Here is a 23,162-nt window from a genome sequence, read left to right as displayed (position 1 = left end):
TTCAATTTATTATTTTAATCTTACTGGCATGATAATTTTAATGCTTTCAGCTGCTAGTAAAATCTGCTTTTAATTTTAGCCTGCATTGCTTTTATTATAGTGCTTTTTATGTGCTTGATTACTTCAATGTTATTTATAATTTGTTTTGTTTGTTTGTTGGGGTTTAATGCCCGAGCAGCAATATTTCAGCTATATTCAGACGATTTATAATTTGTAATTTGTATGTCATGTTGATTTCAGTTAATATGTATGAGAGAGTAATCAAGGGAACCAAGGTTATAGTGGTAATCAAAAGAATGTATTCCAGAGACAAAGACCAGACATGGAAAACAGACACACACAACAAAGAATATAAAGTAACTAAAATCATACATACAGAGTAACAAAAGTAAATGAGCAACTCTTACTCCACTAAAAACTGGGAGCATGGACCAGGTGCACCGGTAAGGTAAGTGTCCTCTTATTTTCTAGAAACACCCGCCGAGTTGCTCATAAAAAGTCAAGTCCGGGGTAGACAAACGAGGAAAGGAAAACTATGACCCGTTGAATAAATCAGTTTTCATGGTGCTGATTTATGTCGATTTTAAAAGCTCTACAGTCAGTACAGAGCTTATGTTTATTGTTTGATATATATCGACTTTAAATAAAGTTTACTTGACTTGACTTGACTATGTATCATAGAAATAGTTTACCTTTCTTATCTGTTGTTGATGTTCAGGGTTTCAAAATCTGCAAGTCGCCAAGTGACAGCTAAGTAACGGATGTTCGTGAGCAGACGACGAAGATCTGCAGACTGCACATGCTCAGCAGACGACGGAAAAGTCATGCTACAATGTAAGCGCGATGTTTTTTTTGAAAACTAGCATTTTCTGTCCCTTTTTATACTAGTTGTTGTGTAAACAGTAAGAGAATAACATAATTGCAATTTAACCATCCAGAACCATGGAACCATCGCGGTTTTTTTTTTATCAAATAGTTTGTCCCATTAACCAGCTTAAATACTGTAATTTAAAAGAGCAGATGCGATAACGATTTTTGACCGGAAATATAATTTTCGCGCAATCGTTGCTATCAACAACATTTGAATACATCCGGTAGAAAGTAAACGGCAGTACTAGGCCCTCACCTTATATTCTCTTTCGTTTAAAGTCACGTATGTATATAACGCATGTTCTTTATTTGTTCATTTAAGGAAAGAAAGCTCCTCGTTTAATGATTCATAGTAGATTTGATTATTATGATGTTTGTCTGTTACTGTGTCAGTCATGTCGCATGATAATTGATACTGCCTGACTGGACGGAGTACGAGTATGAGAGTATAATAAATCACTAGATCTGACTATATTCATGACAAATATAATAAGACCCTCAACTTTATTCTCTCTTCTGTTTCAAGTCACGTTGGTTTAATCTGAGAGAACGCTCCTTGACGGCGGAAGAAACATAAATTCATACCATTACCACCTTTTTAAGCCCTGTTGTGATATACATGTATCATGTAAGGAACTTAGGAAGGTATTAGCTTTAAGTGCAAGCAAATCAAAAAGTACTAATTCCCCTTTTCTAGAAGAAGACTTCTTGCCTTTCATTATTTTTGTTGTATTTGAATAGGATTATTTCATCAGTTAGAGCAGACTACAGACATTCCAGATATTTGTAAAATTATCAGTAACACAGTTCTGGGTTCCATATAAAAAGCAGGGTTTTATATTGATTTCTTCAACCTGGTCTCTATTTGAAAATCCTGAGTAATTTCGATCAAATGCTATTGAAGTCTTTGAAATGTTTTGTGTAGGAGGCATTTTTTTTATCATTTCTAAACCTATTACATGGAGTATTCTTTACTGTTATCATGCAAATTCATATAGACATATATATTTTCTAATAGTGTATGAAATGATGTAAAAATGATTTATTTTTAAATTATTTCAAATGATTTTATTTCATGAAAGTTTGAATGGTAAAATTGAAAACATTACTTTTTAAAAAAGCTTTTTTCAATAACTCAATTAATTGGTGGGAAAATGTTCTAATGCAAGAAAAAGAGTTAGGTGAATCCCCAACTTTCCTTTAAAGTATGAAAGAATGTCAGTCAAGTGTTCTTTAGATAAAGTTATAAGAAATTTTATCTACCATTTTTCTGAAGTTAGTGAAATATTGAAAATTCCCTTTAGAATCCACATGAAATGTTACAAAATAGTTCATTAATTAAGGCTCAATTATCTCAAAATAAAGTTGAGTGACCTATGTTTTTACATTACACTTCTCCTCTGACATAACTTGACCTATTGGAACCAAACTTGGTATGAATGTTCTTTGGGGTATCCTTCATAGAACTGATGTGAGTATTTTTTTATCTTTTGAAAAAACATGGTGGCCATTACTAAAAACAGAACTTAGGGGTCAGACAGAAGTTTTACACATATATCCAGTGTTCTAGGATTCCTGTTACCCATGGTAAGTGAGCTTTCAGGTCGGGAAAGTCCTTTGGGAGCCTTTGGTTACCCATGGGGAAGTCAGTTTTGAAGTTTGGGTATGTTGAAAACGAGCCCTTACTTTCCTGGCCTGTGGCTATTATTTCTGAATTTATTTCAGCAGAATTTAAGTTTTATTGTTTAGAAAATGTGATTGGTTTTTTGCATTTTTATTCATCATGATCCACTTGGCGCTTGTAATTAGATCTCTTTACTTCCATTGAAGTCAAACACAATCAAGATGCGAAAACAATAATTTTCCATCCAAAAACTGTAAAATTCAGATTTCAAAAATTGTAATTTTGAACAGGTGAATAGTTTCTTTCATCATTATATAAATATGAAATGTATAGAAGGGAGAGGGGGCACCTGAGTCTGAGGAGTGTGACTAAAGGGTAATAAGCCCTAAAAATGTATAAGTTCCATTGCAAGTTTTTATCATATAGTCGAACTTCCTTGCTCAAACTCAGATGGCTTGAATACCTGGGATTTCTCAAACACAATTCAAAGAACCAAAATTTCTCCTATATAATCAATATAAATAAACTGGGATTTCTCGAACACTTGAACTGACTAGTCGGTCCATTCAGTAATAAATCTTAGAGAATTACCCTCAATAACTCAAACTAGTCAGCCATTTCGTCAGCTTGGGTAATAAAAGGTGTGAAAAACTGAAACCCTATCATTAATCAGTGTCATTTTAGTCAATTACAGGTGAATTTAAGTCATCACTAATCAGTTTTGATGTTAATATAGTATTGATTGAAGTTTGAGAGTGTTCCAAAATCGGTACATGTATAATGAAAACATCAAAGAAAATAGGATGAAAACAATTTATTGACCAAATAATTCTAAATCTGAACGTTTTTAATAGCGAACACAGCATTTTTAATGTCCACAAATCAACAAAATCTTCCTAATAGAATGAAAAAGATCCACAAACTAACAAAACTTCATAGGGAAGTAAGCAATTTCTGACGATAAAGTCGAACTCGGACAGGCTAGGAAAAAATCTGGAAAGATACAAACTTCAATTTCTTGAACTCCCGATAACTCAAACACATTACAATGGTCCCTTGGAGTTTGAGCTACCGAGGTTTGACTGTAGTTATGCCAAGCAATGTTTAAATGGTGGGAAATTCAAAATAAAAATGGATCCCCATAGTTTGGGTCACATCCTCAAGAAGAGGTAGAGCCACCACCACCCCCTCTAATGAAGAATCAAAATTGTTATTGCCTTGTTATCTAAGTGTATTCATTTATAAGAATCAGACATTAAAAATACATCACATTCTCTGCTTCTTAGAAATGATTACTTGTGACCAAATCATATGACACATATTTTGTCATTGAAATGTAACTTTCAATGTGGGTAAGTTCATTTGAAGTTTGGGTAAGTCATTTTTTGGAGGCCACTTACCTGTGGTAAGTCAAGTTGACCAAAAATCCTAGAACACTGATATCTCCAAAACTGTTAGGTTTAGCCTAATTCTGACATGGGTAAAAGTGTTTAGCATGATGAGATCTACCTTTGATCAAATTTTAGTTTCAATCCATTGAGCCATGTTGGAGTTGCATGTTGTATTGCCCTTTTTGATGTTTTTTTTGGCTATTTTTATTGTTATTTCTTTCAAAAATCTTCTCCTCTGACACTATTTGACCAATTTGAACCAAACTTAGTATGAATGTTCCTTCAGGTATCCTTCATAGAATTGATGAAAAATATGACCACTGTTACTAAAAATAGAACATCGGGGTCAGAAGTAGTTTTTTGCATATATTTCCAAAACCGTTTGGTTTAGCCAAATTTTTTCATAGCTGAAATGATCCTTATTATCAGGACTACAAAAGTCTTTGGGTATAAAAGTTGTCAGACAACTCTTTGTAAGAGTAATTTTCCTTGTAAGGGGAAAATGACGTGTTTTTTTTTTTTACAGTTTTCAGCCAATATCTTGAAAACTGTGATAAACTTAAATGATTCTTATGATAAATCCTTACAAAGTCTTCTTGAGTCATAATTGTTGGACAACTTCTTGTTAAATTTACTGCCTTTGAAAGGCAAAATTCAACCAGGTGAGGGATTCAGGCTCCTAGGAGCCTCTTGTTTACTATTTCTTAAGCTTCGGTAGATCATGATGTAGTGTTGCTTTGACAAAAGTTTCTCAAGTGTCAGAATGATGAATTTTTTTATGAATTTCTATACATTTTAAAAGTGAGTAACCTTACAATATGATGTAAATCTCCTTGACATACATGTATGTTTTGAATTGTCCTTATGTTTATATTCCAAAATATCTTTGGTCTGAATTGTCTGTTATTCATGATGTTTTTTTAAACCACTGAATGAAGTTGTTAACCAGATATTGATACTTTTTAGCCGTAAGTATAGTGGACCCAGTTGATAATATACATGTAACCATTTGTAATATGAGGAAGGCATTTGCCTTAAGCACAGGCAAGGCATTGAGTACTTGTAGGTTCCATTTTAACTAAAAACTAGAACATGTCATTTACCATTTATGCAAAACTTGATTAAATTAATTTCACTTGTGGGAGCGGGCAAAATATATTCCAAATATTTGTAAATTTATCTGTAAAACAGTTCTGGGTCGGGCAAAGAATATATTGTTTTACCACAACCGAGGAGTTCTGATCAAATAACTTGTGGGTCTTTGAAATGTTTTGTTAAACAGCTGTTTTGACTACATATCAAATCTTCAATATGTAGAAATGTAGTGTTTTGTTTTGACAAAAGTTTCTCAAATTTCTATACATTTAAGAGCAAGCTAGCTCTGCTCGCTTATAACAAATGCTTCCTATTTTCTTTTTGATAAAAAGGAATCACCTTGTTTGAAGATTACCAATAAATCTGATTATAATGGTAATCATGCTGACTCAACATTGTATTTCTCAACATTCTTCACATGATTCATTTCATCCTCTTGATAATGGTGAAAATATTCACTTGTTGGAAACCCTTTTTTCTCCATCTTGAAAAATTTAATTGAGGGGAATGTACACTGTATTTTAATGAAATCTTTATTTTTCTTTTTATCATTTTGGACTTCTCATCCATTTTCCTTTCTCTGTTAACAGTTTCTTAACCCTCACATATCTGCTTATTCACTGAGTTAAACTTAATGACCTGGAAACATTCCCTGAAACTTAAATTTAGATGTTTGGTTGTTATTTATAGTGTTTTCTATGAAGCATATTTGAATCCGTTTATTAATAACCTTGTTATGAAAAGTTTGGACAGATATCACACTCGATGTACAATGTCCAGTACAAATTGTGTACAATGTCCTGAAAGCGAAGTGTTCACCTACAAAATATTTTCAGCCAGGCAGAACTTTCAAGTCTATCAGTCTCTATAACTGACCACTTATCAGCTGTTTCAGGAAGTCTGGCACTGGAGAATTAGTACCGTAATAGGGTTATGATTTTTCAAAAACAGATTTCACTGGAATTACTGAAACAACTTACATGTAATATTTTCAATAACTGTTTCATTTAAAATCAGTCGAATACAAATGAATTGTGATAACATGACAAACCAACTAAAATTACTAGATTTCTTTTTCTTAAATGATCTGTTTCCCTATTCCAGAAGTGTTTACTGATACAAATTTTCCATATTTTCTACGGATTTTGACTACAAATTACGCTATACGGACTGTGAATATCTCTATAGTACCTTCATTAAAATTTCAGTAAGTTCAGGATTTTACGGATCATATCCATAGAATACTGTGAAAACTATGTATTGACATCAAAAATTATAAACAGATCTGCTATTCTTATCTTCCTTCATTTTCAAGCTTGTTGTTCATCATATACAAAGTTTGTTCAAACATATTATCATATTGAAATTCCTTTTAAAACATGATTTGAAATTATATTACATGTATAATACCTTGCTTTTTTTTGTATTGTATTATAATACCAAATAAAATCTCCTGATTTCTGAGACTCTAGGTCTGTGTTGTCAGACAATTTTTAAAAATCTGTACCTAAATCACATTTGTAACATTGCCAAAATATAAGTTCTTTCTATTTCCATTTTCTAATATGACATTGTTTTCCATTGTAGAACACACAAAAGATGCCTACCAACCCAGATGAACCTTACTACTGCTCTCAGCAGATTAACATTCCACCACAGCTACCTGACATCCTTAAACAGTTTACCAAAGCTGCTATTAGAACACAACCAAAAGATGTCCTTGCTTGGTCGGCAGCGTAAGTTGGCTGCTTGATGTTATTGTGTCCCTAACTTTGATTTAAATTTGATATTTGATTTATTATATATTCTACTGTCAACAAAAGTATGTAGACCATCTGTGTTTCCTTCCAAACATGAGTTTTAAGATAATAATGTGTTTACCCTGTATTTACTCCATGATATCAAGTAATATTTATGTATTTGTATACAGATATTTCAGAGCTATGTCAAAAGGAGAGACTCCACCAGTTAAAGAAAGATTAGAAATGCCTGTTGCAACACAGAAAACAGATACTGGACTGACTCCAGGTTTACTGAGAGTACTCAATAGACAGGTAACTAAATAGTGCTCAGAACCTTAGCCGGGGGCTAGGGCGCTCTGCCAACAGAGCAACTGGGTTGTGTGCCCCAGGTGGTGGAATGGGGTACCCCTGGTGTGTTACATGCTGGGGTTGTCAGGCTATAATACAGAAAACCTGACCACAAACCATAGTGGTGCACCGTGTTGGGAAAGATGCCACGTTCCTCGCACGTTAAAAAACCCTACTGTGGTATTCTCCTGGAGTAGGAACCATAGGGCTCCGCCATAGGAGGCTAAATTGCCCGACCCTACCCACCTCTCCCTATTTCCAGTGGTAATCAAAATTTGTTGACCCCATTATCCTTGTGTCCCATCCCTTTTTTCATTTTATCATCCATTTCATGTTCATCGTCTGAATATAGCTGAAATATTGCTGCTCGGACCTTAAACCCCAACAAACAAGAGAGTGCTCCATTTACAGGTTTAATTCAGTCTTCTTTATAATAGTATTTACTCATCTTTTTTATCTAATTTAATTATACTGCATTTTATACTGGTTCTTCTGTCTTTTTCTCAGTCAGCTCTTGATACACTCTTCTATATGTTTTGTATATGAAAGATTTTTAAGTAGCAGTAATCATACAAATGGTTATTCGGGTCATTCTCAAAATATGTGCAATTCCTGGGTTGGTGTTTAAAAAAAATGATTTGCAGAAACGAATGGTTCTATATTTTGTTTTTTTGGCTTCGGTTTCCAAATATTTATCATCCAAAATATCTCCACAATAAGTAGAGTACAAATCCGTCAAAAGTTTATTTGTTTTTTTTTTTTTAATTTTTATTTTTTCTAAATTTTCCAACAAATATATACAATCATCATTACATAAAGCACATAACTTATATTTTTCACAACTATCACAACATGATTTAGTATACAAAGAATACATATACTCATTAAGAAATGTAAATGTTGATATATTGTTGAAGAATATTTTTGTAATTTAAATAATTTCCATCAACCAGCCTACACAGGGACAACAGCATTGCACATTTTTTGAGAATGACCCATTCATGCATGTCAAAAACCCATCAAATTCAATTTTATTTCTTGTTTAGAAACTGTAACTGATCACATTATCAGTCTTAGTTTTTCATTTGGTTATTGAGCTTTATATAGATTGTACATGAAATTTGAAAGAGTTATCTTTCTTGATTTAGTTTGATTTGGTTGATTTTATTGGGAAATAAATGAATTAATTACTTATAAGGGAAACCTCTACCATTTGTTGTATTAAAACATTTCAGCTTGGTCCAAAGAAACACGTTCCACTTAATATGGTTGAAGAAAAATGGACAGATTTAGCATTACCCAAAGAACAGTTTGATGATTTAGTTAGAATTGGTAGTTTTGGTGGAGATGTTGAATGGAATAAATTTTTTGCATTGTGTGCTTCAGCTTTAGGAGAGGTAATGTATTTGGCTTATCCCCCTTGACATTGAAACTTAACTATCTGTAGAAATAAACTGGTCTTAGAAAAGACCCTTTTGTTTTAACTGTGGGATAGTCAGTGAGCATTCGTAGAGCTTCACCAATATGCACTTCTGCGAGGAAAATTGTTTTGTTCTACCTATGTCCTACCTCAAGGATGTGTTTACTGAGCATGCTCATCAGCTTACCACAAAAGGGTCTATCATGAATGCTTTTAATTGAGTCCAAAGCATTTTAAAAACAAGTCTTTGGGTATACTTTAATGTGTCACTTAAAATGACACATTTTATCTGTTTACCATTTCATTCATTCTTTCTTAGCTTCATACATTTTCCCCATCATAACTATTAAAGAAAGTCTTGTTTTATTTTAAAAAGAACTTTATGTTGTCAGAACATTAAACAACTCAAAATGTCTGACTGTAGGGTAATATAAGTAATGTTATAGTGACACAGGGTTAGAAAAAAGGGGAACCCATATGCCATAGGCTACTTTATTTCAATATTTAATAGCTCTTCCCTCAATTATTTGTAATATGAAATAAGTATGCTATACTTTACATCTTCTTTTAGAAAGAACTATGTTTCATATCTCAGCAGTTGCATACACCCGTGTTACTACTTAAGCCATCACATAGTGACAAAAGTGTTCCCAACTGTGGCAATATGATTCATGTAGTTGTATACCGGATATATAAACATACACATAATTTATGTAATGGGTATATATCTCATATGTCCCATCGATAACAGAAATACCGATAGTATGGCTGATGTAGACCAAAACCTCATTGAATTCTGATCTAGATATAGAATAAAAAAGAAATGCCACTGCATGTTCCTGGCACTGGACAGTATGCTAAGTATGTATGGTGTAATTATCTTGCCATGATTACAGAGTCTCTCCATTACTGTTTCTCATTGTGCAATTCCAATCATATTATTGTGCAAGGACATTAATCATTATATGATTTATCATCGTATGCTTTTTTAAAAATCTCAAGAGTTGACATATTATTTCTATACATGGAAATCAATAATTATAGAAGGCTTGACGAGTTCTCAAAACAATGTTGTTTTTACACCTTCCATGGTTTGTGATGGTAATTGATGTGATGATAGCATGACAGATTTAGTTGCAGGGCTCAGGCATGTTAGCATGGATCTATTTCTTAATTATAGTAGAAACTTTGGAGTTATAATGAACCCTTTTCAGACCCATTTTACTATGTAATGTGGTTTTAATTTGCAAATTCTAATATGTCCTGCTTTAAAGGTCTTTAGACCAGAGCCATGGTAAAAGAGCAATAAACATATGACCATTGGCAATGTCATGGACATATGACAGTCTTACTATTATTTCCAATTCATCACATATTACCAGTGTGACAGTAGAATTTTGTTCTGCAGTGCTTACCATTTCATGCCATGTATTAAGGCTGCATATTTTCATAAACATGGAGAAACTAGACATTTTAGAATTAAAATAATTCACAGACTAAAATAAGGTGACATAATTGGCCAGCTCATCGTAAAACAATTCTGAAATAAGTCTCTGTGAGTCATTTTAAATGACCCTGGAATAAGATGACTGCAGTTTTGTTTCAAATTAAACTCCTATTAGAATTATAAAAATGTTCAAATAACATCAAAACAGTTGACACATCAAAAAAGTTATCAAATAAAAGATTCCAGTGACATTGTTCTAGATAATTAAGAATTAGTAATGTAACAAATTGAAAGACATAAAAGTACAACAGGATTTTTCAGTGCACGAATCTTTTCCAATCAAACATTATTACATCTTGGGTTGTTCTGGTGTTGGAATACAATTTAGGAATCACTAGTATTTTGGATTAGACACTGTATTTAATGAATTATGCTGATCAGTGTTATGTAACATAAAATCGAATTCTGTCATCACTAACTCTGTTTTATTGACACATCACATTACACAAACTTGTAAATAAGTTAGGTGAAGAAAGTTACCTGGGCCGTACCAGTACTAAAAGTTTTTTTTTTCACCTTGCTATAGTTTTCTTTCATGACAAATAGAAACTTCAGAAAACAAAGTGTTGAGGATTTCGCTGTTTGCATGTGTTGAGTAAATTTCAATGGTTGCTGAAGTATTTCCTTTATTGTAAAGTTTGAGGATGTATGTGAATTTCTCACACTTTTAGACAGGATATTCCTTTTTTTGCCAATAAAAATGTCTTAATGCAGCCATGGGCTAGATAAAACTACAACATTTGTCACAATGAGACTTTTATTTAAAAAATAATTTCAGTTGCAAACAGGACATTTTGAATTAGTGTATCTATCACAGAAGTCTTAGATTCCTCTGTCTTGCACTCTCAGTATTGTTAGATCTTAATAGGATAATAAATTGGAAAGAGTGGTAACCAAAATATTATCATGAGTGCCAAAGGAGACTTAGATTTAACAAGTGTGTGGAACTTGTTCCAAGCACGAGTTAAATCTTAATGCGTTCTTTGTATGAGTAATTATATTTAACTCATGCTATTTATATAATAATAAGATTTATTTTATCATATAAATATTTTCATTTTTTAACATTTTCATACTTTTAGAGAAGGTGCCAAATATACCACCTCAGAAATATTCCATCTTTAAATGCAGACTGGAAGAAACTTAAATCATGTAATTACTGGTGACAAAAATCTATTTCAAGTTGATGAACCGGTTGTTTTGTTACTAATAATTAGAAAACTATACATATTTAGTCTAAATGATAAAAAATGTTTGAATTGTACATGTATCACACAAGAAAACAAACTTTTCATTCTGGCCATTTGAGATGTACTTATTAACAAGAGACAGTTTTCACCCAATAGTAATGACCTTGTGAACTCTCCTGACTCTCCTTGGCATACAATAATTCCTATTATGATCTTTATATGATTGTGACAGGCTATTTGTCAGATATTGGAATTTAGATGATGTTATTACATGCTAACTAGAGTCTGTGTGCCAGAGGAAGTAGACCAAGTGCTTTAACTTTGTTGAACTTTGGGCTGATGTATCTGTAAATTTGCGTATCCGTAATCAGTTTTTGGGACAATTTTAGCTAACCTCTCTAAGTTGACTTGTTGATTGCTAGAAGTAGTACTTCCTCTAAAACACCCTGTTTACAATGAACTCTAGGATTAAGGAAATGAATGAATGAAATTTAATCCTTTATAAGAATATTAAAAAAAGAATAATCTTCCACTAAAAGTAAAATTTTAGAAGACTATATACTTTTGCAAGTCATGAAGAAAAATCATATTATATTCTTTCCTTATGGCACATATATTTGCATGAAGTTAGGATGTACTATATAGGAGTTCACACCTAAATCAATTATTAATCTCTACTTGCTGACTTATTCCTTCACTCTTATGAGGCTGACTTTATAGCTGATCTGATCCGAAAGAGAGAATATCGTTTAGCTAGATCCTTTAATCTCAGTTTCCGCTATATAAATGACATATTATTTTTAAACAATCCTAATTTTGGGGATTTCATACATCGCATCTACCCCAAAGAACTCGAGATAAAGAATACTATAGACACTGTGAAGTCAGCCTCATATTTTGACCTACACTTAGAAATGGATGGCAAAGGAAAACTATTGACCAAACTTTAGGACAACATGATGACTTTTCATTCAGAATTGTAAACTTTCCTTTCATCTGTGGCAACATCCCTTCAGGAACTGCATATGGAATGTTCATATCACAACTCATATGTTATACAAGAGCTTGCCGAAACTACACAGACTTTGTATCGCGCTAGAATTCTAACAAATAGGCTTCTGGAACACGGTTATGTTGCTACAAGATTGAAGTCATCACTACAGAAATTTTATGGTCGTCATCATGAATGTGGTCGTGGATCGTTACGGTGTATCCATCTGCACCATGAAAACTGATTTATTCAGTGTGTCGTAGTTTTCCTTTCCTCTTTCATCTACCCTGGACTTGACTTTTTATGAGCAACTTGGTGAGTGTTTCTAGAAAAGCAGAGGACGCTTACCCTACCAGTGCGCCTGGTCCATGCTCCCAGTTTTTAGTAGAGTCTGAGTTGCTCATTCGCTTTTGTTGGTTTGTATGTATGATTTTAGTTACTTAGTGTTCTTTTTTGTGTATGTCTGTTTTCCATGTCTGGTCTTTGTCCCTGGATTACATTCTTTTGATTACCACTATAACCTTGGTTCCCTTGATCACTCTTAAATGAGTTCAGTATTTTGAAATGTTGTATTATATTTTCAGACTATAACAGATTCAATGAAAACTGTATGTGAGATATTAACAGCAGATCCTGATGGAGGACCAGCCAGAATACCTTTCCCATTATTCAAAGATATTTACACATACCTCGCCCAAATAGATGGAGAAATATCTCAACATCAGATTAATGAAGTATTCAGCTACCTTAAATATGATGTGTAAGTTTTAACCTTCTTAGGTTTTCTTTTTTTGCAAAGGTGTAGGGGCATGAAGCTATGACTGTGGCCCTAAAATATCAACTTTATTGTAATTACATAAAAATTGTTCAAAACATGGTAAAATATATAAATATTAAGAAAATGAATGTTTTGTGGCATTTCCTTGCCAGAAATATGATGGGAAAATGACAAAAAATGTAAAAATGGACCAAATATCTGAATTTTAGTCAACTTCAAGCAATTCATGTGTCCTTTTAATGAACGTCTTATGTTTGCTTTATTGCTATGGATTCAAATCTCCAAATTCACATTTAACACTTTCAATACTTGATCATTAATTTTCAATTGTATTTGAGCCTATAAGTGCCTTTAATATCCCTTCTTCTTAAAGGCCTTGGGTATGAGATGTGTTATCACATACCATAAAACAGCTACCGTATGGGATATTCAAAACTTCTTTAATTTTAATGAAACATATTATGTTATGAAGGTGTCATCATTGTTCAAAGGTTTTTAATCCTGAGGTCATAAAGGTATTTACTCCTGGCTTTGATGTTAAGATTTCAATAAATTTCAATGTTTCAATTGGAATATTGTTCATATCTTGAATTCTGAGAACCAACTGTTCTTTTTATTGAACATTGCTCTTAACTGAACGTTCATAATTTTGTTTCCATAACCAAGAATTCCTTGAGCTTATCATTCACTCAAATATGTACCAGTAATTTATTGATTTATTAATTTATTGTACTGATTTATTTGAGGAATACATTTCCATTCCTTGTCATTGTCTGATTAGGAGTCATTACTCAGATATTGTTTGGATCACAAAATACTGCTAAGTTACATTTTGTATGCCAAAAGATGTATGCTGTAATGAAGGTCTCTTTAATAGTACACTGTACCTAGGACTACTGGTAGTTATATGTCTTCTATTTTCAACTCTTTTTAAAGTATTTAGTTGGGAGGGGTATTTGTTTAGAGAAAGTTGGGAGGAGTATTTGTTTAGAGAAAGTTCGGAAGTTGGAAGAGGTATTTGTTTAGAGGAAGTTGGGAGGAGTATTTGTTTTGAGAATGGGAGGGGTATATTTATGTATATGAAATGAATTATTGTTTCTTAATTTTGACAAGAAGTTGTTAGGCAGTGATGATTTACTTGTATGAAGGTGCCAAACCTTTAGAAATGCTTTTGTAATCAAAATCATAAGTGAAATGTGGGATTTTTCAATTTTACTATATGTTATGTCTCCCCCTGCCTACACACACACAAAGTTTATATGGGATGAACAGGGGAACTATCAAAATGTTTGACATTCAGTGGTTAATATCTTCCAAGTTTTTATTGTTTCTATTGTTGCTCTTAACTTTAATTTAGAATTTCATCTGGGGATGAACTCATTTTTCAAAATTGTTTTTACCAAAAATAGCAACATGTGTGAAAATATGAATCAAATAGAATAACATGCTGTCAGAGAAGTCTACATATTTTGAACATGCAGTATGGTGTTTACATGTGATCCATCTTTATTTCATTCTGTTCCCTTAATCAATTTTTTAATTATTTTTATGACAAGTTTCTTAATTATAGCTATCAATCCATTGCATTGAAAGAGAGGGATCCTGACATACCATTGACAAAGCCCTGCAATTTTATATTCTCTATCAGGCCTGGTTACCCAAAACACATAAATAAAATGTCTTCAATTTGTTTGACTGCCTAATATTAGAATACAGCTATTAAAGTGATGGCAACGTGATAAGCCTTATGATATAGATTTAACTCTTACAGCAGTTGTTGTAAATGTTCTTCATATTTTCTGCAATATTGGTCTTTAAATCAGGATGGATATTTGCTTTTTGTCATGTCCATCAGTGTATCTTTTTGACCAGAATGGAACCTGTCCAATAAATTTGAACATTTCTTGAAGTATAAACCATATGAAGTTTCTAGTTTATTTGGTAAAGAATCTAGGACATGTTGATCTGATTGTAACACTCCTACTATCAATAAGTTACTAATGACTAAATTTATACAACTGTAATAGTAGTGTCTAAGGCTCCTTATTCATTCCATTGCCAGGTTTCACTATACACACCTTTTCTCCACACATCTTTTGCTTTTTTGTTTTGATGTAAGTGGGGGTATAAATGTGATACAAGTGTGCCATCACTTGGTGTCCATCATTGTCATCGTCGTCGTTAACCATTTCTTCAAACTTCTTCTCCTCTGAAACTACTGCATAGATTTGCATGAAACTTATAATGACTGTTTTGTAGAGTATCCTGCGCAAAATGATGAGATCTATCTGTGGTCAAATTTTGGTGAAAATCTGTTGACCCATGTTGGAGTTATTGCCCTTTTTGGATGTTTTTTTCTGTTTTTGATGTTATTACTTTCAAAAATCTTCTTCTCAAAAACTGCTTTACAGAATTCAATGAAAGTTGATAATTTTGTTCTGTAGGATATCCTTAACATAATTACCTTTTGGATTTTTGATCGGTTAAAAAAAAATGGACACCGTTACTAAAAATAGAACATAGGGGTCAGAGAGCAGATTTTTGCATATATATCCAAAACCTTTAGGTTTAGCCAAATTCTGACAAAAGGGTAAAAGTATTCAGCATGATACAATACAGAATTCAATGAAAGTTGGTATTTTTGTTTTGTAGGGTATCCTTAACAAAATGAGTTTTTGGATTTATGATTGGTTAAAAAACATGGCCGTCTTTCTAAAAATAGGACATAGTAAAGAATCTAGTACAGTAGTTTTTTGCATATATCTCCAAAATCGTTAGGTTTCACCAATATCTTTCAATTGCTAAAATATCCTTATTATAAGGCCTACAAAAGTCTCCAGGGATCAAAGTTGTCAGACGACTCCATTTAAGGGTTATTGCCCTTGAGAGGTGAAAAATAACTTTTTTTTTCACAGTTTTCAGCCTATATCTTGAAAACTATGATAGATAGAATGAGACTTTCAATTGCTGAAATGATTCTTATTATAAGGCCTACAAATGTCTCCAGGGATCAAAGTTGCCCTTGAAAGGCAAAAAATTACGTTTTTTGCAGTTTTCAGTCAATATCTTGAAAATCATAATAGATAGAACGAAACTTTCGATTGATGAAATGATCCTCATGATAAGTCCTACCAAAGTCTTCATGGAGTCAAAATTGTTGGACAATTTCTTGCTAGAGTTATTGCCATTGAAAAGCAAATATTTAATCAGGTGAGCAATACAGGCTTCTGGGAACCTCTTGTTTATACCCAGTGGGGCTATATGGTAATAGAGGAGTCTGTCCTTTCTTCTGTTTCACAGAGGGGGACCCATCTCTTACTCCTCCTACACCACTGAATGGAATTTGATGAAACTTTCATAGAATCTTCATATTACATATTCCAATACCACACCTTTTATTTTGGATCTTGATGTTTTTTGATGACTTAAAGCCTTTGCTGCTTTTGTTTTAATGAAATTAAATAGGATTAAATTGGGAGAATTTTTATTTATTCAAAACCTCTCTAGCTTTATGAAAGTTGTGGTACACTTCCTAAGTTTTGAGGCCACCAGTATTGGTATGTGTAGCAAACCTTTTTTTGTTTTTGTTTTATTGTATTTTTTAAATAGTTAAACTATTTTTTTTTTTCTATTTCAGAGACAAACAGGATGGATATGTTCAGCCCAGAAATTTCCTCAGTCCTGAGTGTCCGAAGTTATCAGCATAATGATAGTAAAGGATGTTATTGACAATTTGTTATGAATCTTTTTTTACCAACTACCAACTCAGAATGTTGGTGCTGATTGCCTGTAAGATAAAGAGTTTCTGACTTTTTATGAAACACATTGTTAAGACTTGATACTGCACAGATAAGCAGTTATTTTGAGCTTCATTTGATTTAATTCCTGCTGAAACTTTTGTTTGGATCTTCTCTTTTAAAAAAAAATATATATCATTGTTGGTTGAAATTTCACAGGAGTTGTTAAAGGTAGACGTTAAAGAATTTCCTGTTTTTCATTTTCTCCCACTCAAACTTGCAGAGTTAATCACTTGTTAACCTCAGAATATTGCTAGTTTTCAATGTCTGTAAGCAGTGGCAATGTGAAGCCATTGTAATTTGAAAATTTGTTATTTTATATGTTGATGAACTTTGTAAATACTTTATTCCTGCATTGACTGATTACTATTAAATTATATTACAGAGGTTTTTTTTTTTTCATTTTATTTGTTTATCAAAAATCTCCTTGAACTATTTTCTTCTAACCCATTTAAGTTGTCTCACAATTCATTCTTTTGCTATAATGCTGAATTTTGGATCTATGAGGACTCAGAAAACACAAAAGATACTCAGACATACAAATTGTAGCAATATTGCCAACAGGCAAATGTTATCTCTTTTAACTCTACGGTCCTGGCACTATGAGAATATTCTTAACTTCAATGCATGGTAGCTTGATTAAAGTCTATGAATTCTATTGTCACATAAAGGTTGAGAAAATCTCAGACTTAAGTCATTTCTATAAGACCCTAAAAAAATATTTACTCTTTTTTAGTTAAGGGGTTTTTTAATAACACCCTTAAAGCATAATTTCATTCACCTTTAATTGAATTCAAATTTTGTGCAATATTCATACCAAACTAGTTGTGGTGACTATAATAAACTGTAAATCCCTATGCTTAAGTGTGTGAAAAACTAATAGTGTGACCACAGCAGGATTCAACATGCTGCACTCTGCATAGCTCTTTATTCAAGTTTTATCTTCTTTTTTTTCTTTTTTTTCAAAACTTAAAGATCTGCATGTACAGGCAATTTTGGGAAAATAGGTGTCATTAATTTAAGTCTTGTTTTGATCTCATCCATGCATATTTGATTCCTATTTTAAAACTAAAAAATTTCCCTTTGTTTAAAATAATTAAGGAATCCCAAATCGTACTAAAAACTCAGTAATTTTCTTTTTTTTTTCTGTTTATAAATTGTGATAACTTAATGCAATGATAAGTTTGAATAACCTCTTTATTTTGAGAATCTTCATCAGTATATACTTTGTCTTTGGGAAATTCTTGGATATGCTGTTTGACTGTCTAGAAACATATTTATTATAACATAATGAGACTCAGTTAGCAGCGTTCCCCATCAGATGAGTACTTTCTTATTTGTGTAGAGCAAAGAATGACTGATCAGAACAACCTCAGTCATTTAACAATAAAACATATCCTTCTAGATAGAATGTTCCTCCTTATTGGACTAGTTAAAGAGAAAAATGATGTCATTACAAAGCATTTGTCATGAAGCTTCCAATTACAACTGTTCATTCTATCACCCTACAGACCCATAAACATCCTTGTTATACTTTAATTGACCATTTTATCATCACAAATACCAGTCTCTGGTTTTTTGGTTGTATTGGACAAGAGTGAACAGTGGCACTTAAAAATGACATTAAGGGCATTATATTCTAATAGCATAGCTATATTTGATACTTTTATGTAGAAATTGTGTGACATATTGGAGAAATCTTCTGAACCGGTCAACATAAACTGGCAAGCATGACTCGGTAGAGGACCATACTGTATCCATTGTTGGTGGGTGGTGTATAATAAGATATCCCTGTGGATGGGTGGTGTATAATAAGATATCCCTGTGGGTGGCTGGTGTATAATGAAATATCCCATGTAAAGATACTGCTAAGTTTTATTCTACAATGTTTTTTGGGTTTCATAGTGTCAATAATCATTTTAGGTCTTCAAGGCACCAACTTGTGTTATGTCATTTTTTTATAGTGGAACTTCAAAGAGAGCAAATTTAGATGCATTACATTTTGAGAGAAAAAAAAACTGATGTCAGGTTTCAGTGGGATGGGTTTTTTTTTTTTTTTTTTTGGTTTGTTTTGGATTTTTAAGAGTTAATTTTAAATGGGCAATGTTTTTGTTTAGTTTTTAGTATGTTTGTCATTATTTATATAATTTGTCTTATTGGTCTTGAAATGATAGGAAATTTTCCTACATTTAAAGTTTGAGCATTGTTCTAGTTTTTTGTAGACTAGTACACGTATCCGTTTCTCGTGTAATAATTAGTGTCGCTATGAATTTTTTTTCTTCTTCCTTTCTGATTGAGTACAAAAATTACGTCATATCAAACTGCTCTTATGCTTTTGTTGTATTACTTGGAGCTTTTGTCTTATTATGGTATCGACTGTCGCCAAATTGTCTATTCCATGAACTATTCACAAGATTCTTGTACAGCAAGTTTAGTTTCTGTGATGGAAACAAAAGAAACTTCCAGAGAAATCGACAGCCGTTCGGTGGTTCGCGTGATACTGTATAAATCACAACTACTTTGGCTTTCTTGATTGACTTGCGATTGGAATTTTATTAAGGTGGCAATTTACCCTCCAATCTGCTTCAGCAGACGATAATCGGATGACCGCCATTTATTATGTTTGACATTTAAAACGAATATCCAATTTGACAACGGAATAACCTTCTATTTGTTGTTCAAGGAGAGAACACAAGAAACTATAAACAAGATAAATAATTTGATAAAGATAGCTATGTTGGGTTTATTGGAATTCTAAGTGCTTGGGTGAGTCTTCAGCCCTTTGAGAGTGACTTTGTTTTAGACAGGGATTGGATGGGGTGATATTAGTTTAACAATGCATATTCGTATGAATCTCTGAGAATATCGAGAAATGTAATTGTATTAGACATTTTCTGGAGAAATGTTCTTTATCTGCTTGAATACGGGCCTTAAATGTAATAAAAATTAAATTATCAAGCGATTTTGATATAAATTTTGTTTTAAATTTTAATTAACAAAAATTTACAGTTTAAAAATGGTAGAAACGGAATTCTGAAAGGTTTCTGTGTTTAATTTGAATTATCATTTCTTTCGATGTTATTTGCATATTTCAATTTGAGACGGTACATAGTCAACTTTCTTATGGTAAACGTTAAAACTGATACTGGTATTTCCCTTGATTTCATTTCGGGTCTCGGTGCCTTTTCTCTAATTTCATTTCGAGTTTTATTCTTCCTTGTTACGTGGAGTCCATTGTTTTGTTTTAGTTGTTTTGATATTTTCTTGTTTTCTTGTTGGTTTCTGATTTTGTTTGTCTTTTGTATTTGGTCCTTCAAACTGATTCATCAATGCCTCAGTGCTTTAATTTGCCAATGTTTTCACAAAACAAGAATAATATTATATTATACTTTTCATTTATATCATAAAAAAATTAAAAAGCAACACTAATAAATAATAACAATGCACTTTACAAAATGGTTAAGAGTCACTTTACATCCTGTTGGAATCAGATGGCTGTGGTGATAGTCCATTATAAGGTTGACTACTCGGGCCAGGAAACAACACTGGGGACATAGCACCGTAGTTATACATGTATGATAACTGGTCGAACACTGCCTTAGAACTAATGAAGAACTGTTGGTGAGAGTCATTTACTGGAGGTTCCTCCGGTGCCTGGAAGCCTACTGTTGTTAAAGCTGTTGTCGATATGTCAATGGGAGCTGATTGTGCACTATTACACAACTCATTCTTCTTTTGCAAGTAGCGTGAGGGTCCTGTCTTGTTTTGGCGTTTCTCTTTCATACGACGGTTCTGGAACCATGTCTTGATTTGTTGTTGTGAGAGACCGAGACGTTTGGCGAGCACAGGACGGTCTTCGATTAGCAAATACTTGTGTTTCAAGAAATACCTCTCAAGTTCAATTATCTGTCGGTTTTCAAACATTGGTCTGGACTTTTTACTTGGTCTTTCGTCATTTTCATCGATGCTGCTGCCAGGAGAATTAAACGGACATTCTTGTGAGCTGTCTTCAGAGTAGATAGAGTCCACTGCACGTTTTCTTTTGGATTGTCCGAATGGTATCGGTGTGCTTGTTAATGGCTGAACCCTTGCTTGAAGTTTAATTGGAGTAACAGTATTTTCCTCTGTTTGTGGATAGACTCTGGCGAGTTGTTCTTGTTTCCTTATAGGCGCACAAGGCTGTTGAGTTTCAGTAATGCGATATCTGCTTACAATTACTGCGTCGGCGTTCTTATTAGCATCAACGCAACTACTCTGTGCCAGATTAGCAATGCTGAATGACAACTTCACTGGTTTCTGGACAATTCCAAGTGTCATATTGAAGGTTCTTGCTCGATTCGTGACAGTTTTGAGTATGAGCTGACACTATCATTTACCATTTATAAAGCAACGACCAAAAACACTCACCACGAGTCAAAAAGTGCTAAATACACTCGTTGGCTTCGGTGTTGAACAATTTTGATTGATTGAATTAAATAATCAACTCACGTTTAATGGCTCATTAACAAATTGAGCGACACTAATTGAACACTTTTGATTACCAATCAGTTATGTTTAGCCCACTATGTTTTATTGTCGGATATAATCGGATCTGATTACCTTTTGACGATTAATGTTCACATCATTAAGCTACTATCATTAAAATTGATCTCCCAAGCTTAGTATTATTAATTAAAGTTAAGGTTGTCAATTTCTGTTGCTTCGCTACAACATACATCTTGTTAACCTTTTTAGTGTGTGTTACTGTTTGTTCAGAAATTTCAGTGGCGGTTCAGGGAGGTAATAGTCGGGTTGGAATTACATGTACCCCCTATTTGTTGAAAGAATATTAATTTCATGCAAACTGTTGGCAAAATGAGAAAATTATTAATTCGAACCTCTTTTCTTAAGTTGTTGGTAGATACTTTATAGACTAAGATATCAGATAACAGGATTTGACTGGGATCGCTACTAATTAAAACCATATCACCATATCCATTCGCCTTATATATCTCAGTTAAAATTCAAGGCATATAAATTACTTTTTATAGAAGTTTCTACTTGAGCATTTTTACTTTAATAGTCTATAAATTGTCATTATTACAAATAAAGTAACTAAATCGCGGCTTCGCAAGTGATCGTCAATTGCAATGAAATGGATATCCACAAAATGTGATATTTTCGAAATTACAGATCTGAACTTACACTGTAGTTGAGCGATGGAATTAAGCAGATATTACCCTCAGTCTATTTAATTTTGTTGCCTATGAATTAAAAAAATAATTTTATTCAAATCAATATAAAACACATTTATCTTTCTGTGATGTTATGGAGCTCCAGCTGTGCCAAATGATCGGATCTTGTTTTTTTCCACCAAGTTCTATTTTTGACCAGCATGAGACGGAATACTAACTCCCAGTAATTTGTTTTAAATGATCTTATCGCTATTAATTTAGCGTTTTGAAACTCGTTGAAATTTCTCGTTTAATATTGAAAATTGTTATTGTCAAGAATTAATGTTATTTTTTTATGGAATAATACATGATAAAAACAGTAAAACTGAATTTCAGACTATAAATCCATAAAAAAGTGTATATATTAGATGACTTAACATGTACTTATTAAGAATGAAATTAATTTTAATAGATCGTTGAAACGTGACACAGCCGAAGCTTGCTCTTATATACTACCAGATATATGCAGTCCGACTAGTAACTATATTAGGTAAACTAAACAAAAGGGACGTTGGATTCAATTATTGTAAGATTGAACACAGTTTTTACCTTCGGACTTTTATTTCTTTTGTAAGTGAATTGTCTGATTTTACGCACTGAAAATACACAGAGACTTGAGGTCATAAGTTAGATCCCTTAAATGGACAAAGATTATACTAAAATGCTGTTTAAATTATTTTTTTTTACATTTTACTATCCATGGTTTTTTAGTGTATAGCTATGGATAGTAAAATGTAAAAAAAAAATAGTTTAAACAGCATTTTAGTACAATTTTGCCCATTTAATGGACCTAACTCATGACTTCATGTCCCCGTGGTTCGTCAGACCACACACTGGCTACCCAGTGAGAGTGATGGATATCAAGATCCTTAACCACGTGCCTCCCCCATAGAAATAAAGAAGGCATTAGGGGCCAAATAAAACTACAATCACCGATCTCTGCTGTTGTTAAGTTTCTAAATGGTGGACACACGTTTCTCAACCTTTTAATGCAATTGCTATACTTCCATGACGCAAGCTTCGTGTGAGATGGTTACTTTTAGAAATAATAACAGAGAATCACCAATTATTTCAACGTCTGATAGTTTTGTGGTAATTTTTCCATTAAATTGATAGTTAATAATCTTTAGAATTCTATATTTAACCATATTAAACATTTCTGGCGTCATACCAAATCACACACTATTTGAAAATAC

The 23,162-nt window shown here is 32.8% G+C and overlaps 3 protein-coding genes across 5 annotated transcripts in view; 1 reads left to right on the top strand and 2 right to left on the bottom strand.

Annotated features, from left to right (window-relative positions):
- The window catches only part of LOC148609160 (uncharacterized), a 47,662-nt gene extending 46,830 nt beyond the window's left edge, over positions 1–832 (bottom strand). The window contains exon 1 of the mRNA XM_088595670.1: positions 693–832. The gene's annotated coding sequence lies outside the window, so the exon portion shown is untranslated. The remainder of the gene's footprint in view (positions 1–692) is intronic.
- On the top strand, positions 725–17,140 carry LOC148609159 (ropporin-1-like protein). 3 transcript variants are annotated; one of them, XM_088595667.1, is made up of 7 exons: positions 1,082–1,153; positions 2,394–2,457; positions 6,568–6,716; positions 6,911–7,034; positions 8,306–8,467; positions 12,763–12,938; positions 16,594–17,140. In XM_088595667.1, the coding sequence occupies exons 2-7, from the start codon at positions 2,455–2,457 to the stop codon at positions 16,661–16,663; spliced, it is 684 nt and encodes a 227-aa protein (XP_088451793.1). In that variant the 5' UTR covers positions 1,082–1,153; positions 2,394–2,454; the 3' UTR covers positions 16,664–17,140. The 3 variants fall into 3 exon arrangements, with proteins under 3 accessions (XP_088451795.1, XP_088451794.1, XP_088451793.1); XM_088595669.1 differs by lacking the exons at positions 1,082–1,153; positions 2,394–2,457 and adding an exon at positions 725–834; XM_088595668.1 differs by lacking the exon at positions 2,394–2,457 and having other exon boundaries at positions 1,002–1,153.
- Positions 17,141–20,224: 3,084 nt separating this feature from the next.
- LOC148609158 (homeobox protein vent1-like) lies at positions 20,225–21,070 on the bottom strand. Its single transcript, XM_088541228.1, has one exon. The coding sequence runs from the start codon at positions 21,068–21,070 to the stop codon at positions 20,225–20,227; it is 846 nt and encodes a 281-aa protein (XP_088397354.1).
- Positions 21,071–23,162: the final 2,092 nt, after the last annotated feature.

Source organism: Perna viridis, chromosome 8 (genome assembly GCF_037379345.1).
Source record: "Perna viridis isolate PV_CMFRI_1.1 ecotype Kerala chromosome 8, ASM3737934v1, whole genome shotgun sequence".
In the NCBI taxonomy this organism is placed as follows: Eukaryota; Metazoa; Mollusca; class Bivalvia; order Mytilida; family Mytilidae; genus Perna; species Perna viridis.
This window is presented reverse-complemented; position numbering and strand designations above follow the sequence as displayed.